At 33.2% G+C, this 19,156-nt stretch overlaps 1 protein-coding gene across 4 annotated transcripts in view; it reads left to right on the forward strand.

Annotated features, from left to right (window-relative positions):
- Nucleotides 1–19,156, forward strand: part of LOC135845371 (uncharacterized) — a 160,438-nt gene extending 141,282 nt beyond the window's left edge. For 3 of the 4 annotated variants that reach the window (XM_065363873.1, XM_065363874.1, XM_065363875.1), the window contains 15 exons: nucleotides 1,067–1,376; nucleotides 5,794–6,018; nucleotides 6,206–6,436; nucleotides 6,693–7,084; nucleotides 11,336–11,534; nucleotides 11,662–11,925; nucleotides 12,395–12,559; nucleotides 15,897–16,103; nucleotides 16,205–16,311; nucleotides 16,429–16,661; nucleotides 17,177–17,408; nucleotides 17,491–17,615; nucleotides 17,706–17,871; nucleotides 18,456–18,549; nucleotides 18,659–19,156. In XM_065363873.1, the coding sequence (XP_065219945.1) occupies nucleotides 1,161–1,376; nucleotides 5,794–6,018; nucleotides 6,206–6,436; nucleotides 6,693–7,084; nucleotides 11,336–11,534; nucleotides 11,662–11,925; nucleotides 12,395–12,559; nucleotides 15,897–16,103; nucleotides 16,205–16,311; nucleotides 16,429–16,661; nucleotides 17,177–17,408; nucleotides 17,491–17,615; nucleotides 17,706–17,871; nucleotides 18,456–18,549; nucleotides 18,659–18,802 (3,000 nt within the window). In that variant the 5' untranslated portion in view covers nucleotides 1,067–1,160 and the 3' untranslated portion in view covers nucleotides 18,803–19,156. Of the gene's footprint in view, nucleotides 1–1,066; nucleotides 1,377–5,793; nucleotides 6,019–6,205; nucleotides 6,437–6,692; nucleotides 7,085–11,335; nucleotides 11,535–11,661; nucleotides 11,926–12,394; nucleotides 12,560–15,896; nucleotides 16,104–16,204; nucleotides 16,312–16,428; nucleotides 16,662–17,176; nucleotides 17,409–17,490; nucleotides 17,616–17,705; nucleotides 17,872–18,239; nucleotides 18,304–18,455; nucleotides 18,550–18,658 lie in introns of those variants that run through there. The other variant, XR_010558739.1, reaches the window with a different exon arrangement.

A 19,156-nucleotide genomic window follows, 5' to 3' on the forward strand; every position in this document is an offset into this window, starting at 1 on the left:
CCTAACGGTATTCTCGTAGGATTAACGTTCTCGACTTCTCGTATACGCATCTAATTAGCAAAATAACAGAAAGATCTACGTGTACTGGTATTTTGTTAGCATAGCAGCGTTAGAGTTAGACAACGAGCGATGTTACATTAGAAGGTTGTTTGTATCACGCTCGAATACGGAAACGACCTGAAAAGTTATTTTATAAATTACCATTGTACAAAGAATCGAATCGATATTTTACGAAACAGAAATTTCATCTAAATCATCGCCATTTACCTAAGTATCTACACATACTCTTAATAGAGTCAATAGATTGGAATTTTTCACTACTGTACCTATACATACATAATCTTATAAAACTATGAGACAGGAGACAGCTAGAGCTTACTCTAAGGAATCTCTGAGAGCATCTTAAATGTGGATGTGCAACGTGAGTATACGATCGACCTAGTTGTCAGGTCGTATCATATGCATACCTTTACCTACCTACTGTGGCCTAGAGTGGCTCGCGAATCGCGAATCTGTCAAAAATATCAGATCAAATAACAGTTTCTTCCTCATAAGTATACAAGTATTAGATGAACACGCGTTACTTAAGGTATTACACACGACACGCGGCCGCGTTGAACTTGACTAGCGTAAAACACGCTTTGCTAATTTGTTACAGTCTCGATAAATATACTTAGCATACAATAAAGGGAAAAACCTGCGTAATTGCATTCGACTGTCGAAGCCTGCAGTTGCTAAAGTACTCGTACTTATTTGAAATTTCGTAATTAACCATCGTATAGTACATACCTCTACCTCTCTATATCTAGTTTATCAATTCCTTATACTTATATACCAACTCTACAACACTTGAAAAGTTTCTCTTTAGCGCCTTATATACCTACCTATTTGTATAGCCAGCGCGTTGATATTTTCTCGAGGGGTTTTTTCTCTTATAAATTTATTAATTTTTATACGAAATCGTGCGCGAAAGCGAGCAAATGGTCGGCACGACGAGGACGACGGTGCTGAGTTGATATTTCGAACAGCCCATAAGCAATATACGCACTGTGCTTTTTTGTTACAGAGTATTCGAAACAGATTCGCCGAACCAAGATGTAAGAAGGAAGAAAAAACCAGGCGCTCAAGTCATGTAATGCCAAGTCTGGTGATACCGGAGCATGGGCAACTCAGGGAGTGGCCATCAGCAACAAGCGACTCTCGTCGAAGGGCCTCCTCATTCGTGGGCTCATTCCTTCCCACGAACAACATCTTTCAAAGTATTACCCGACCGGATACCCGGTCAGAAACTTCGTCTTACTGATAATGGAGCCATTTTACACAACGGCGGTACCATAAGTGGTCGTAAACCGTATGCTTTTGAGCCTCCGGTACAGGTATGTCAAAGTTGAAAATGAATACTTAGTACTTACTCGTAGTTTTATGTAGCTGGATTTTCTTTATGAGAGAAGCTCTCATATGTTCATCTTTTCGTCTCTTTTCTATCTTTTCATCTTGTGGTCTTTTTGATTTTTCGTCTTTTCGCCTTTTTGTCTTTTCATCTTTTCACCTTTTTGTCATTTAGCCTTTTCATCTTTTTGTCTTTTTGTCTTTCATCTTTTAAATTTTTCGCTTTTTCGTCTTTTCATCTTTTTGTCTTTTCGCCTTTTTGTCTTTTCTTCTATTCACCTTTTCATCGTTTTGTCTTGTTGTCTTTCTGCCTTTTTGCCTTTTCGTCTTTTTGCCTTTTCATCTTTTTGTCTTTTCATCATTTTGTCTTTTTGTCTTTTCGACTTTTCATCATTTCATCTTTTCGCCATTTTGCCATTTTGCCTTTTCATCTTTACGTCTTTTCGCCTTTTTGTCTTTTTGTCTTTTCATCTATTGGCCTTTTCATCTATTGGCTTTTTCGCCTTTTCATCTTTTTGTCTTTTTGTCTTTCTGCCTTTTCCTCTTTTCATCTTTTTGTCTTTTGGTCTTTTTGTCTTTTCGCCTTTTTGCCTCTTAGTCTTTTCGTCTATTCGCCTGTTTATCTTCTTGTCTTCTTGTCTTTTTGTCTTTCTGCCTTTTTGCCTTTCCATCTTTTCGACTTTTCATCTTTTCGTCTTTTCATCGTTTTGTCTTTTTGTCTTTTCAACTTTTCACCATTTCGCCTTTTTGTCTTTTCGTCTATTCGCCTGTTTATCTTCTTGTCTTCTTGTCTTTTTGTCTTTCTGCCTTTTTGCCTTTCCATCTTTTCGACTTTTTATCTTTTCGACTTTTCATCTTTTCGTCTTTTCATCGTTTTGTCTTTTTGTCTTTTCAACTTTTCACCATTTCGCCTTTTTGTCTTTTCGCCTATTCGCCTGTTTATCTTCTTATCTTTTTGTCTTTCTGCCTTTTTGCCTTTCCATCTTTTCGACTTTTCATCGTTTTGTCTTTTTGTCTTTTTGACTTTTCATCATTTCGTCTTTTTGCCATTTCACCTTTTCGTCTTTTCATTTTTTCATCTGTATTTTTGTTTGTCAATTTTCTTAGCTTTACATGTTACTTAGGTAGCTAAATAGTTTTTCCCAAGTTTCATATCAACTTGCAACGTTTTTGATATTTTACCACAATTTTTAGGATAGTTGGCTTAAATTTTACAATGTTTCGTTAACTTTTATCTATTTTCAACTTCCTTTATTTTTCAAAATTTTTAGCTAGTTATTTCGTATTTCATCTAAGTATTTTTGTTACGTAAATTTTTAAAATTTTAATTATGATTTTACTATTCCATTTTTTACAATACTTCACATCATTTTTGTCGCATTACTTTGCAGTTTTGCAAATTTTTGATGTTTTTCTAGCGTTATACTACCTTTTTTGAAAATATCTAACCACTTACTGTGATTTTTTTGAAAACTTATGCCCAGTTTGACAAACATTTTGATCAATTTATTGTACCTAATTTTAAACAACTTTTCAATAATTTTAGCAGTTTTCTACAATTTTTAGATATTTTGACACGTTTTTGATTGTTTTTTCTCAACTTTTTGCAAATTTTTGATCTTTTGTAGGTACATTTTTAGTCAATTTTTTTCTGATTTCAATACTAATTTTTGCAGTTTTAATGGTGCTTTAATTCATTTTTGTTGATGTGAGTGAATTTTTGGTGTTTTTTTTTTACTGTTATGTTGTCGATTTTGTGGTTTTTTTCGAGGTAGACGACTAATACGTGTGATTTTGTCAACTTTTCAGACAATTTTGGTGACATTTGATTTAATTCACTCCTTTTACTGCACAAAATTTCATTATTTTTTTGCAATTTTCAACAAATTTTCCAATTTTTTGGCATTTTTGAAATTTATTTGTTAAAATTTTGCCATGTTTGGTGAATTTTAGCAATTCAATTTTGGGTGACATTTTAACAAAATTTATTCAACTCATTTTTATAATTAACTTTTTCAGAATTTGTTTGCTATTTAATTCATTTTTTGTAGTTTTTTTTACTGATTTCAAAGCTTTTATGATAGGAAGTACTTTGACTTGTTATATGGCTGAATTTTGATGTTTAATGATTTTTTTTTGAAACAATTGCCAGCAATTTATCAATTTTTTTGTACATTTTTAGCGACATTTTGCTCAAATTTTGTAGTTCTTCATTAACTGTTCATCATTTTTCATTGTTTAATGTCATTCAAACACATTTCTCACAAATCTTTATGAAATTTTGGGCCACTTTTTTGACATTATATCAATTTTTGGATATTTTTTTGCTGATTTTAATGCTAATTTATATAGTTTTACTATGTTTACATATATGGCTTTTATAAAATTTTGTAAATGTTTTTCAACTTTTATAATTTTTTTTTTTTCAAGTGATTTTACTGTGAATTTTACAATTTTAAAAAAAAATAAGCCTACCTCAACCTGTGTTTTTTCAATGTTTTATTTTTGTTGAGTTGAGGTATAATTGGTTTTTGTGACTCAATTTTTTTTTTTTTGAATGATAAGTTAATTTTTGGTAAAATTGATAAATTGATCAGATCCTAGCTTCCTGATTAATCAGATGAGACAAAGATTTCTCCTATCGGATCTAATCAATCAGGTCTGAACTGATCTAGGTAATCAGATCAAAATTTATCAGATGCATCATTTGTCTGATCAGATCCAATGAAGTGTTTCCTATTGCATCTGATTTGTTCAAAATAGATCTCATCTGATCAAAACATAATCTGATCAGATCTTCTCAGGTCAAATTAGACTCATAAAATGAGCAGATCTGATCTGATCGAATCTGATCTCTTTTCTGAGGTATCAGGTCTGATTACTTGAATCCAATCCAATCCGATCATTTTTATTGGATCTGATCACGTCTGAACAGATTAATCTAATCAAAACCTGATCTAATCAGGTCAAATTTGTGTCTGATCTGCGTCAAAACTAATCTAATCTGATCAAAACTTGATCTGATCAGATCTTCTGAGATGAAATTGGTCTCATGAAGTATGTGGATCTGTTTTGTCTGAAGTATCGGGTTTGATCAGATCCAATTCAATCAGATCGTTCTTATTGGATCTGATTAAGTGTGAACAGATTAATCTGATTAAAATCTGATCTAATCAGGTCAAATTTGGTGTGATCTGTTGAGAACAGATCTAATCTGATCATAACCCAGTCTGATAAGATCTTCTCAGGTTGAATTGGATCCATGAAATGTGTGGATCTGATCGAATCTGATCTTTTGTCTGAGGTGTATCAGGTCTCTGTAGATCCAATCTAATCAGATCCTTTTTATTGGATCTGATCAAGTGTGACCAAATTAATCTGATCAAAACCTGATCTAATCAGGTCACATTTGGTCTGATCTGTTGAAAGCAAATCTAATCTGATCATAAACTGGTTTGATCAGATATTGTCAAGACAAATTGGACCCACAGAATGTGTGAATTTGATCGGATCGGAATCTTGTCTGATTAGATTCAATGCAATCAGGTTTTTCTTATTGGATCTGATCAAGTCTGAACTGATTAATCTTATCAATAAATCGATCTGATTAGAATCTGGTCAGGTTCAATTGGATCCATGGAATGTTTGGATCAGGTCAGATCTGATCTTGCCTGATGTCTGAACAGATCCTATCAGGTCTCTCCTACTGAATCCAATCAGGTCTGAACAGATCTCTATAACCTCATCGAATCTCTTATCTGATTAAATCTGGTCAGGTTTACATAGATAGATCCATGGAATGTCCGGATCTGATCAGGTCTGAAATTGTCTGATAAGAGCCAATCGGATCTGTTCTGGATCATATCGGGTCTGAACAGACCTTATTCAATTTAAACTTTGATCAGAATATATTTCGATTAGATCTGGTCAGTTCAAATTGGATCCATAAAAAAAGTTCGAAATTGATCAGATATTCACTCATTTTCTGCTAAAATTTAGAATTGCAGTCTAATTGAATAATTTCCAAACTATTTTTACAATTGATAAATTATTTTGAAATTGTCCAAAAAAATTTTAGTGCCAAAAAATTATCTCAATCTATGTACCTACAAAATTTATTTGAATTTGGAAAAATATTGGATAGAACGTTTCAAAATTCATGTGACAGTGAAAATTATCCTGGAAAATATTCTGCATACTTAAATTTATATCTATTGATTGAAAAGTTGTCGCATTTAGCCATCTTTCCATAGTGGTTCTCTTAAGAAAATCCGGCTCTAAAAGCACTGAAACTTGAGTTTTGTTTCTATTTTTTTTGTTTTTTTTTTCCAATATGTTCTTTAAACTAACTAGGTATCTACCCACATAATAGTATGCTAATTTTTGCTTAATTTTCATCCACAGGGATTCCGTAACGGTGGCTTTCAAAATGGCCAAGATTACCGGCGAACATTATACGGCAGCGAGCCGGACCTGCGTTACACAAGAGATACACGAGACGCAAAACGCAACTATATGCCTCAAACCAACCAAACTTATTATAACAATAATAACGATAATTCTGTAAAAGCTCGCATTGGCAGATCGAGAAAGAAATACAAAGCCCCTCCGGCGCCGCATAATAATAGCGTAAGTGGTCTTCATCATCTTCATTATACTAGAATATTTTTTTCGCGCAGGTTTTCATCTCCTTATATACTTTTACCATCGAGTTGCGACCAAGTCGTTGTTATTATAATAATAATAAAATAAGAAAAAAAAAAAAGATAGACAGACGTACGCATACATAGTCTTGATAAGTGATTGGTATCCACAGGCTGATAGTTCATCTCCAGATTCGTATCATCGATGGGAAACCTCGGCCGATAGTTCGGACGTTACTACGCCATCCAGAAGGTCTCGATTATTCAAAACCAGGGCCGAAACTAAACGTCCGTCGTTTGATCATGGTGCGGTCAATAAATATGCACCGAATTCGTACTCGCAAATGTACAAAGGTCAAGTACCAGGCCAGCTGCAGCGTAGTTTGTCATCACCTCAGTTCCAAGTATGTGAGAGTTATCTATCTAATTTGCTTCTTTCGAAACATGGGTTTTGATATAGGTATTGAGGTTAATTTTGAGAAAAATTTTCTCAAATCTTCCTCATAGCTTTTGTGCTAATCCATATTTCAAAAATTTGAATTTTTGGCTTTCAAATGCTCAAAGATCAGGGGAAAATAACTCAGTTTGAAAAAAAAAATGAAAAACCTCCCCATTTATTTTGAAATATTAATACTTAACCCTTTTTTCAACTCTTCACAGGACGAACTCACAGCAAAACTGCGAGAACGAGCCATACGGGAACCACCGGTCGGTAAAGCTGCCGATAGTCCGCATAATTCGCCAGTTCTACGTTCCAAAGAGAACATCTCTCAGGCCAAAAAACCAGTTTCCAAATCGCACGCTTCCGATTTAAGGAAGCCCAATGGAAAGGCACACAATGTGCCGGAAAAGTTACCTTTGAAAAATGGCATCAAGTCTAATGCCAATAACGTTAATCACTCGTCGAACGCTTATCGAAGTCGACCGCCCAAAGATGCGAATAAAAGGAACGATATCGAGCAACGAAATCATTCCAAAGCTCCCGTACAAAATGGAGTCTCGTCGGAAAAATTCGCTCATCGGAAAGTCACCGAGAAAAAAGAACCAGAAAAGTGAGTCGAGTAAATTTATCTGAATTTTAGCATTTGAAAAATCACACAATTTTTTAAAAGTAGGTATTTCTACTCAAATTACTCAAGCATTTTTTTTTTCATTTTTCAAGTAAAACTGTAAAGAATAAAGCTTCTAGTAGCTCTAAAATTTTTCAAACTTTTCAAAAATTTTCAAGTGCTTTTAATTTTTTTTTTGAAATTTTTGCCATTTTTTTGACTTTTAATTATTTTAAGTATAAGTTCCCTTTAAGAGAGACATCTCAATCAGCAAATAAATTTGTAGCCTGGACTCAGAAGAACGAAAAAATCATCCAAAAAATACACCTTCGAAGGAAATTTCAATTGTCAAAGTCCATACAACCCCCCTCCCCCTCCCATTTTAAAGACATTTCTAGGTGTTTGACCCATCTTCGTGAGAGAAAAATCAAAATTTGATGTGAGTAAAACAGAAATCAGAATTTTGGTTTATTTTCTACATATTTTGTCTACTCTCGAATCAATTAATAATGGTTCTAAGCCGTTTCGGAGCCCTTGGCAATTTTTTGGATTTTCTAATTTAAAAAAAAAATCGTGCGAAAAGGGCCCAAATTTTTACCTTTTTGCCTTATTATTAATTTTGAAATTTTTCGAAAAATTCGCACGTGATTTTAAGGTTTTGATGAACAATTTTTATAGGAATGCGAAATCAAAATTGACTGGATTTTTTTTTTTAATTTTGACGCTCGAGTCTCTTTCTTGGGGTATTAATTTTGATTTGCAAGTCAAACGAGTTTCAGAATCGAAATTAGGCCCTCTGAAAACTACACTAAATTTTTCGATATTTTGGGCTCCAAACTCCCTTCAAGTGCTAAAATAGGTTTTGCTGGAATTCATTGAATTTTTAAACGTTTAAATTTGGTTCAAAAATGAAAAAAGTCAAAATTTAATCAACTTGACCTAAAAAGCTGAAATTTGTTTTGTACCCTATTTTCGACCTCCTGAGTCGATCGGTGATGGTTTCGATTCGTTTCAGAGCCTCTAGCGGTTTTTTGAGTTTTCCAATTTTTGAAAAAAGGAAATGACTCGAGTGAGCAAGGGTGAAAATGAAATTAAGCGCTTAGATAAACTCGGATTTACTACCTTTGTGGCCTTTTCGATTGATTTGATGCACATACTTTCAAAATATTTTTGAGCGAGATCAAATCCAAATTTTTCTCCGGTTTTTTTTTGAAAAAAATGGGAAAACAGTCTCTTCTCCAAGAAAAGTTTCAAATCATGGATACGTTTTTTGGTCAAGTTGATCCCGGCTGCACTCAGATGCTCTGTCTGTCTGCCTTCTCAAGGACGTATGTCTTCCGGTCTGGTCTCTTGATGCCATTGAACCCTGTGTCTGGCTTTCCAAGATAGTTTGTCCGCCTGCCTGGTTTCAGCTTAAGGTCATTGACCCGTATGTCTGGACTCTGAAGGTTGTCTGTCTTCCTGTCTGGTCCTGTTAAGGTCATTGACCGGTCTGTCTGGCTTCCCAAGGTCGTTTGTCTGCCTGTTTGGTTTCAGATTAAGGTCATTGACCCACCAGTCCGGACTCTGAAGGTCGTTTGTCTTCCTTTCTGGTATATTAAGGCCATTGACCGGCCTGTCTGGCCTACCAAGGTCGTTTGTATGTCTGTCTGGTTTCAGCTTAAGGTCATTGACCCATCTGTCTGGACTCTGAAGGTTGTCTGTCTTCTTTTCTGGTTGGTTAAAGTCATTGACCAGCCTGTCTGGCCTCCCAAGTTCGTTTGTCTGCCTGTCTGGTTTCAGCTTAAGGTCATTGACCCGTCTGTCTGGACTCTGAAGGTTGTCTGTCTTCCTTACTGGTCGGTGAAAGTCATTGACCGGTCTGTCTGGCCTCCCACGGTCGTTTGTCTACCTGTCTGGTTTCAGCTTAAGGTCATTGGCCCATCTGTCTGGACTCTCAAGGTCGTTTGTCTTCCTTTCTGGTATATTGAGGTCATCGACCCGTCTGTCTGGACTATCTATGTCGTATGTGTCTTCCTGTCTGGCCTCTTGAGGTCATTGAACCCCCTGTCTAGCTTCTCAAGGTCGTCTGTCAGTCTTTTTGATTTCAGCTTAAGATCGATGACCCATCTGTATGGATTTTCAAGATGATCTGTCTTTCTTCCTGGTGTATTAGGGTCGTTGACTCGTCTGCGGGCTGTCTGTCTGGACTCTCAAGATCTTCTGTCTTCCTGTCTAGTCTCTTGAGGTCATTGAACCCTCTGTTTGGCTTCCCAAAGTCGTTTGTCTGTCTTTCTGATCTTTTTTAGGTCAATGACCCGTCTGTCTAGATTCTCAAGATCGTCTGTCTTCCTGTCTAGTCTCTTGAGGTCATTGAACCCTCTGTTTGGCTTCCCAAAATCGTTTGTCGGCCTTTGTGATCTCTTTAAGGTCAATGACCCGTCTGTCTAGATTCTCAAGATCGTCTGTCTTCCTGTCTAGTCTCTTGAGGTCATTGAACCCTCTGTTTGGCTTCCCAAAGTCGTTTTTGTCGGCCTTTGTGGTCTCTTTAAGGTCAATGATCCGTCTGTCTAGATTCTCAAGATCGTCTGTCTTCCTGTCTAGTCTCTTGAGGTCATTGAACCCTCTGTTTGGCTTCCCAAAGTCGTTTTTGTCGGCCTTTCTGGTCTCTTAAGGTCAATGATCCGTCTGTCTGGACTCCCAAGATCGTCTGTCTTCCTTTCTGGTATATTAAAGTCGTTGGCCAGTCTATCTGGCTTCCTAATGTCGTTTGTCCGCCTGTCTGATCTCTAAAGGTTAACCCGACTGTCTGTCAAGCCTTTTAAAGTCATTAACCCATCTGTCTGGCTTCTCAAGGTCGTCTGTCTTCCTTTCTGGTTTATTGAGGTCATTGACCAGTCTGTCTGTCTTCCTAATGTTGTTTGTCCGTCTGTCTGATCTCTTTAGGTCATTAACCCGTCTGTCTGGCTTCTCAAGGTTGTCCGCCATCCTGTCTGGCCTCTTAAGATCATGATTTTTATTTTTCATTTTTTTCCCCAAAACAATCACTGGAGAATATTTTACAGTCCAAGAAGATTTTATGAATATTTTGTGTCATAAAGATGGCAAATTCAAGTTTATTTCATTTTTACCCTCCTCATGTCGTTTTTTTAAACGCTGGAGAGTTCTGAAAATCGCTGGAGGTTCCAGAAAAGTCCCAAATTATTATAACCAATCCATTATGGAGGTCGAAAGCCGAGTACAAACCAAATTTTAGCTTTCTTGGAAAATTTGGTGATATTTTGATTTTTTCCCCATTTTTGACTTAAATTTGAATTATTCAGAGTTCGTAAAAAAATTTATAATGAATTTCAACGCTTGAAAATTTGGCTGGCGGTGTATTTTGGGGTCCCTTGTACAGATTGGCCCCCCAAGTCCTTTTGTAGGAGACTCGAGGTCGATTTTAGGGTTAAACATGTTTTAAAATCGGAATTCAGCACATTTTGGAAAATCTAGTATACTTTGATACCCATATAACTTTTTTTTGGGTAGTTTGACTTTTTTCATTTTCATCTCTACCTAACTTACTTCATCATCACGTCACTATTTTTTAAATTTTTTTTTCTTTTTGTTTTCTTCTCTTTTTTTAGTATTAAATTTTTTCATTTTTCTTCCTTTTTTTCACCATCATTTTTTTTGTCTTCGATTCCTTTTTTTTCATCTTTTTCTTTATATGTATTTTTTTTATTATTTTTTATTTTACAAAAATGGTGATGTGATGAAGTTTTCGTCATTACACTGAAAGGAAATTCGAAAAAATTACTTGAGATTGATTCACCAAGTAGCTCACACTTTGTAGCGTTTCAATTTTCATAGTGACATTTTTTCATTCGAACTAAAATTTAAAAAGTATCTAATTTTGGCAGATTTTATAATTTTTTGATTTTTTATAGAATTTTAATCCTGAGCAATAATTAAGGAGATAGAATTCGTTCAATTCAAAGCGTATTCTCCTTCCTTCCCTCTCTGCCCACTCGTCAAAAATTCATTAAAAATGATTTTCTTAAAAACTACCCACCTATGTACATTTGCCCCTTTAGTTTTTAAGGTAGGCAACTTGTTCATCAACAATTATTTCTAGTGTCATAACTCTGCTGTGACCACATTTTTACGAGTAATTTGGTCACTCTCTGGACTCTTTCTAATCAAATCAAATCAATTAAAGAAAAATTCCCATTTTTTTTTTTTTTGGTTTTCAAATTCTAATCGAGCTAATTCGATTTTTTCCTCACACAGAAAACAAGAAAAACCATCCGCTCCGGTGAAAAAATTCTACTTCGGTATGGAATCCGACGCCCAGCAACCCGAACCACTCGTGAACGGAGACACGAACGAAATCGTCGATAAGTTCGCCGAAACGTTGAAAAAATCACCAGCAGTAGTCAGCAATACCTCGCCATCGGAGAGTTTTTCCAGCGAACCGACCAACGACGATGTAAATATATCTACAAAATACAAATACCTCTACTTCCACATCCATTACATGTTACCCAATTTTAAAAGCGTTAGAATTTCAATTATATTTACTATAATCTAATCTCGTGTACGTGTTGTTGTGGCAGAGTTCGGCCGGAATCTCGTTGAAACTGCGGCCAACGCTTCCTCGCAAACAACTAGACATACCTAGGTTCAGTCCGACCGCAGCGTGGCGATTACTATCCGCATTGGAAAGTCCGGTGCATAGCGAAGAAGATGATTTAATGCTGATCGAAGAACAAATACCGCATCCTCACGCCGGCCATCATCAATTAACCGATAAATCGGGCGATAGCGGTATTTCGGGCGACGCCAGTCCGCAGCATCAAGACTCCACTCATAACTCGCAGGTACCTCTACCTCTATACAGATACACATACTTGTATAGTGTTAACGCGGAAATAAACGTTAAGAAATTGCGTAATTTAATTTATAACGTAACTGGTTTCTTTACGGTGTATCAAAGCGCGGCGTTTAATTTGATTTATTTTTTTTTCTCTCTTAAACGTCGCTCTAAATTCTGCACTTCGCGCAGGATTTATTTTAATTAGACGCCAGCGAGCGCGAGCTGCTCTGCTCAGCTTCTCTTGCTGCACACTGCACATTGAAACGAGGTGACGTCGATTGAATGAAAATTATACCTACATGTAAACGAGTATATGAGTATGACCGATGTTGAGCGTTACTTCATGTGCAGTGTGCACCGCATTGACTTATACTTACTTGGTCGGAAATTAGGCTAAATACATAACTTATATGAATAAATTTATTAATTATAATTATATGAATTAAACGAGCTATTACGTTTTTATGGAACAGGTTGCATGGACTCCTCAGCAAGATTTGGAAGAAACCAGTTCCGATGGAGGGCTCGAATCAGCGCCCGTTTCTCCCGAAAGCATCGGTACGGCTAAATTTTCACCGAGGTTTTCGTTATCTCTGCCCAGGGATGAAAGAGTGCCACCGTATCCTTATTCTGATAAGGTATTTATCGAAATATATTTCAACACCGGTTTAAATAGTATAAATAGGTATTGTGCATTTTACTCTGTTCCTGCAACCCTTATTAGTCCCTTTTGATTTTTTCAAGGGGAGGGGGGGGTGACTGAAGATGAACGGTGAGATTGGATTCGAAACATGCATCCGAATTTGGGACTTGGAAGAGCACTCAATGACCTTATGCCAAAATGCTCGTAAAAAAAAAAAAAAAAAAAAAAAGTTGCATGGAATATTAATACTTACTTATTTTTTGGTATTCTCATGGCGAGATGGGAGGAGGAGGAGGGGGTGATGGTTAACATAGGTTGGATTTTTTTAAAAAAAATGATAGATTGAAATTTGAACTCAGTGACATATTTATTTGCTTCAAATTTATAATAATCGATATGCTGCTTTTGTTGAATATTTTTTGTTGAATTTTGATCAAAGTTGAGATACGTACTTTTACTGCATTATTAAAGTGTTCTAAAATCCCATTTTGAAATTTGATTTGCAAAAAATAAGGTGGAAAGGAATTTTTGTACCTAGTAATTGTTTCAAATTTTTAGGTGGTAGTTTATTTTGACATTTGTTTTTATTACGAAAAGTTTAGCTTTTATTTTTAATGTTTGACTTTAGACTTGTCAAATTTTGATGATCGATTTTGAAAAACTCGATCAACGTGTTTTTAACAAAAGTTTCTTGCAACTTTTCTACTCATCATGAAAAGTTGAGCTTTCACTCTGAAAGTTGGAATTCGAGTTTTTTGCAATTTTAGGATGAGATATATTTTATACTGATTTTAAAATTTTCTTTTTACAAATTTTTTTACAAATTTTTTTACAATTTTTTTTTTTTTTTTTTTTTTGATTAAGCTGAGTAAGTATTAAAAAAACAAACAAAAAGAAAACACCGACATTAATTTTTAAAAAATAAAACAATTCTTTCAAAAAAAAATAGAGAACAATTATATTTTATATAAAAACGAATGAAAATAGCGTGAAAATACTTATTCCTGAAAAAATGTTAAATATTTAATCACAAAAATTCTGAGAAAATGTAGAAAAATCATAAACTTATTGACTTGAAAACTCATAAATTTGACTTAAAAATTATGAAAAATGAGAAAAGTTGCCCAAAATCATGAGAAAGTTGGCAAAGCTGACAAAAAAATGGGGGAAATCGTATAAATACGACATACGAGTAGGTATAATCAAAACATTCTAAAGTTGTAGAAAAAACACCTCTCCAAGCAATATTGAAACTCTGTTGAATGTTGCGAAAATGGCCAAAATTTGTCTGAACATTCAAATAAAAAATTGTTGAATATGTTGAAAAAGTTTTTAAAAAATGAATAAAAATGAAAAAAATTATAAAAAAGAGGAAAAAATAATATTTATGAGATATTTCAAAAAATTAAAAAAAGCATTTAAAATTAGAATAAAATTGATCAAATGGTGCTGAAATTCCATAAAATCATGTAAAAGTTGCACAAAATGGACATAAACTGATCAAAACGATCAAAAATTGAAATAATTAGTCTAATTTGTACAAAAAACTGCTCATAATTTAGCAAAAATGTATTTAAACTTGAAGAATTATGTTAAAATTTTACAGAAGTGCCAAAAACTGTTAAAAAAGTAGGTAGCTAAATTTGATTTTTTTTTGAAGTCTTCAAAAAATCTTGAAGCAGGCAAAATAATGTAAAAATTTTGTAAAATTTTGTAAAAATTTTTTAAAAATATATATTTGCAAAGTTGCATAAGAAAGCAACGTATTGGTATAAAGATGGTAATATATAAGATTCATCAAAATGCTACAGAGTTGAACAAATTTAGCACAAAATCATCCACAATAATATAAACAAGTGACAAAGTTTGTTTAAAGTTGAAAAGATTATGATGAAGTAGGTACCTATTGGAGAACTTGAGTAGATTTGTACGTAACTGTGTAGAAATAAAAATCAGGTAATGAAGAAAATGCTGAAATTAGGTATATAAAATGTGGCAGAAGTTGCACAAAATGATCGCAAAATGGTTTTAAAAGTAAAACATTGAAAAATGAATAAAAATGAAAGAAAGTAGCCTTAGATGCTAATTGTTTTTGAAAAATGCTCGAAATTTCGAAAAAATGATCTAGAATTGCAGAATATTGTCAAAATTTTGCAATAAACTGCCAAAAATATTTAGAACAACAGCCTAATTTTATTGAAAAAAAAAACTAAACTTGAAACAGGCAAAATGATGCTGAAATTTTGTAAAATATTGTACAAATTAAGAACAAAAAATATTTCCCAAGTCGCATAAAATTGCAGTAAAATTACTAAATAAGTAACCAAAAAAAAATGGCAAAAGAATGATGAAATTCGCGATCAAAAGTTCCACAAAATTTTCTATAGAATTACCAAAAATGGAAATTTTTTTTGAAAATTGAGTAAATTGTAAAACTTTACAAAATACCTGAAAAATTTAAAAATGGAGGGAAAAAATCTACGAAAAAATGCTGAAGTTGAGTACCTAACTAGAATAAAATGACAAAAGTTGCACAAAATCAACACAAAACTGATTCAAAAAATCGAAAAATGAACAAAATTGAAGAAAAAGTTTTAATGAACTTTTGCCAAGCGAACACTTCCTTTAAAAGTTGTGTAAAAATAACACGAAAATCAAAAAAAAAATTATAAAAAATACTATACAAATTTTACAAAATTGAAAAAAAAAGTTGAAAATGAGAAAAACAGTGAGAAAAGTATCGTCAAAACGATGCCCACAAAAGTTGTGAAACTTTACTCAAAATGTTCATAGAATTTTCTGTTTTTGCTCAAAATTGTGGTAAATTGATAACATATCCTTTTTTTAACAATGTTAAAATATTTTTTAATCTTGCAAAAATTTCAAAAAATTCTCCAAATTTGGCTGTTGTGAAAATGATAGCAAAATGAAGTAAAAAGATCGTGTTATGAATTTGAAATTTCGCCTGAAATTCACGTCATATCGATGAAATTTTCCAAAAATAATTTATAATGTAAAAAATTGATCATTTTAAATGAAAATAGTTGAAAACGAAATTTCCAATGTAGGGGCTTAATATCAAAAATTGAGAACTTGTTGCGTAATAAAATAAAATTGAAAACGAAAATTCCAGATTTTATCGATAAAATGTCAGAAATAAATACTTATTAGTTATTACTGAGAAAAAGTGGTAAAATAATTTTTTTTTCAACTTTTCCAATTTTTCAACAAAAAAGTCATCTACTTCATGAATTTGAAAAAAAAAATATACTGAATAAAAAATTTGAAGTTTTTCCAAATAACATTAAATGTATTTTCTCTTTTGATTTCAGATCCCTTCAGAAATATTTCCGTCGTCGAGTTTTCAAAATTTAAAGAAACTCAAACGATCAGTAAGCGGTGCATTAGGAAGGAATAAGGAAGTAGCTGCGGTTTCATCACTAGATGAAAATTGGCTACTTAGCAGAAGCGTGCCAAATTTATTTCATAATTCATACGCGAATCGTTGGAGTGATACGAGTCCATCTTCTGGCGATCAGGTAAAAAAAAATCAATAATTTCCTCAAATTGTTAACCTTTACCTTTAGATATAAATTTTTTTAATAATAAAATATTTAATCCTATTTGTCTCTGTTGATAGGATGATGATCCAGCATGTTCGGTGGGGAAACCTCCTTCTTTTTCATATTTAGCTAATGGCGGCCATATTATGTATTTACCAGAGTATAAAAATACCAAACAACAAAGGTACCCACCTATATTATAACTATAACAATAGAATTGAATTTCTAATTTAATATAAGAATATTTATTCTCATTTTACTTACTCAAAATTTATTCACGTACCTACTTTTTTCTTCACAGAGAACGAAAAGTTCCAAATTTAACTCAGATGTCAAAATCATGCGAAGACCTGACGAGGCATCAAGTTGAAAAATCCAACCATATGAGCAACATGTCATCGAGCCCAAATCCTAGCAATAGCAGTAATAGCAATAGAACAAAGTCAAGTCGTAAATTCACCTTTCAAAGTACAATTAGACAAATCGAAAGGAAAAGGATAGCGGAGAAATTATCAAAAGAAGCTGAAGAGAAAGGTAAACATGTCATATCTGAAAAAAAAAACAGTATTATGGGATAGGGAACGCCTGTCAGTCTTATAATTAGGCAAATATTCGAACACTGTTCATCCACTTCTAACATTTTCAACGATCTTGAAACTATTTTTTTTTCTTTTTTCGTTTTTCATATTTTTCTTATGATGAAATGAAAAATAATTCCTCCATATTTCAAAAAAATAAAAAAAATAAAAAAATAATAGAAAATCCCAATATTTGAAAAACCATAGGATTTATTTTTTTGAAATGTTCATTTCTTCTTTTTGTCATTTTCCTTGGAAAATAGCTCTGAAATAATTTTTTTAAATTGAAAATTAAAAATGAAATGAAACTGTCCTAAAACTTGATCAACTATTTCAACTTCCTAAAGTAATCTATCTATTTTTAATAAGTTTTTAGAAAATTAAAATTGTAATTTGAAATTTTTCATCCTCCATCTTCGAAATTAAAAAACCTACAGTTCACATTCTCAAACGATGAAATACTGTTTGCAGAAAGAAGAAGATTGCACGAATTGGAAGCTATGAAAAAAGTCGAAGAAGAATTTCAGCGTAAAAGAGAACGAGAAAAGGCTGACATTAGGCATCAATTACGATTATACAATTTAACAGAAGGTGGCAGAGAACAACCCGATGGCGCTGTTATTCCTCCCTCACCTCCCGGTACACAAATTTTATCCGAGTACCGACAACCTCGAAGGGATTACAGGGATTATACCCCAATGAGGTAATTTCTCATCAGCATCGATGCATAAAATTGTCGTAATTATGACAGATAATTCTTTATTTATTAATAACAATGATCGTAGATCGGATTTGGACTCGATATCTCATTCAGATCCTGGAATTAAAAAAGAAACCGTACATCCGGAAGTTGTTTATAAAATGCCTAAAAATGCTCAAGTCTACGTTACTCCGCATCATTCTAATTCTGGTAACTTAAAATCTACCTATTTTACTTCTTCGGTTTGAATTTTTTAGTATATAATAAGTAATTCTCTCAACGAATAATTTATTCGTGTAGGTAATGGAAGTTATCATTCGCGGGTCGACTCTCCTAAATCATTATCTACGGATAATTATAGGAAAGATTTTGCTCAAGGTGCCTTACCACGTTCGGTAGCTAGCTCGGATTCCGAATTATCTCAGCCTAATACCAGGCCTACTTCACGAACGAAACAACGAAGCAGGTAGGTGCACTTTTCCTATAGGTAGGTATTTTGATTTGTAAACGACGTTTCGAATAACTGTTAACTTCATATTATTATACTTTAACGAGCTAATTAAACTTATTAATTTTAATATAAGCACGATCGAATGATCGAAATTAATACCTTTGTAACAAGACTGTTACTCTAACTATGAAAAAGGACCTTATAATAATTATCCAACATTGTACATAAATAAATCTGTGGGAATAACCAATATGAAACCGTAACTCGTTAACTTTTTACTTCAAATCGACCATTTAATTACCTAACTGGAATAAAAAATTTGAAGAAAATTGCATGATACTTATTACTAACTGGTTTGCTATTATTTTGCTGTCTAACTGCAGGTTTTAGAAGTGAAGCGATGTTTTAACTTATCTAGTCACACAGCAACAATAACAAGTACGAAAGGTGTGTATCTAAATTTGGTTTTCGGTTAATTATTGTTGTTTTTTAAATTTTAATTACCTAATTGCATTAATTTAAATCTAATTTTCTTCGTCTTGTGGTTCGTTTTTGAGTTTTTTTTTTTTTTTTTTCTAATGAAATATTTTAATATTTAGGTCCCAAAGCCCAGAACTCGATGACGAAGCAAACGAACCAGAAGACTACGATATTTCAACGAATGAAATCCCCATCATCGATAGTTCTTTAAACGTAAGTTTTTTTCATCTTCAATTCTTCACGATGTTCGTTTATGTTCATCGTTTTTAATTAACCACGTTAAAATGATTGTTGTCTGTATTGTTCTTGTTTTCTACAACAGAGAAAAGAATCGTTGAAAAATTCGCAGCATAATAAAGAATCGGTGCATAACAAAATAACACCTCAGCCGTATAATCGTAATAAAACCTATAAGCCGGTTTTATTCAAACCATTCAGTGATAAAATTGCTCAAGTTACTTCGTAAATTAGTTCTTAAATGTGCGTTATTTTAAAAACTAGTCGTTCATATGTACATATTAGGCTATAAATCGCGAACATATTATATTATTTTTTTTTTAATGTAATCAATTCGCTATAGAGGTCTAATTATGATTGAACAGTTTGCATTGTCATCTTGGTATTTTTTTTTTTTTTACATGTTTTATTTCGATAGTGCAATATTTAAGAATAAATAATACGTACCTGTTCATGAAGTATTTAATTCTTTTTTTGTATGTACATTTCTTCTTTTTTTTTCGCTGTTATTTGTTATATTTTCTAACTTACGTTGAAATAGCGTTATAATTTGGATAAATAAAAAATGTTTAGTATTCTTGCA

This window comes from Planococcus citri, chromosome 4 (assembly GCF_950023065.1).
Source record: "Planococcus citri chromosome 4, ihPlaCitr1.1, whole genome shotgun sequence".
Taxonomy (NCBI): Eukaryota; Metazoa; Arthropoda; class Insecta; order Hemiptera; family Pseudococcidae; genus Planococcus; species Planococcus citri.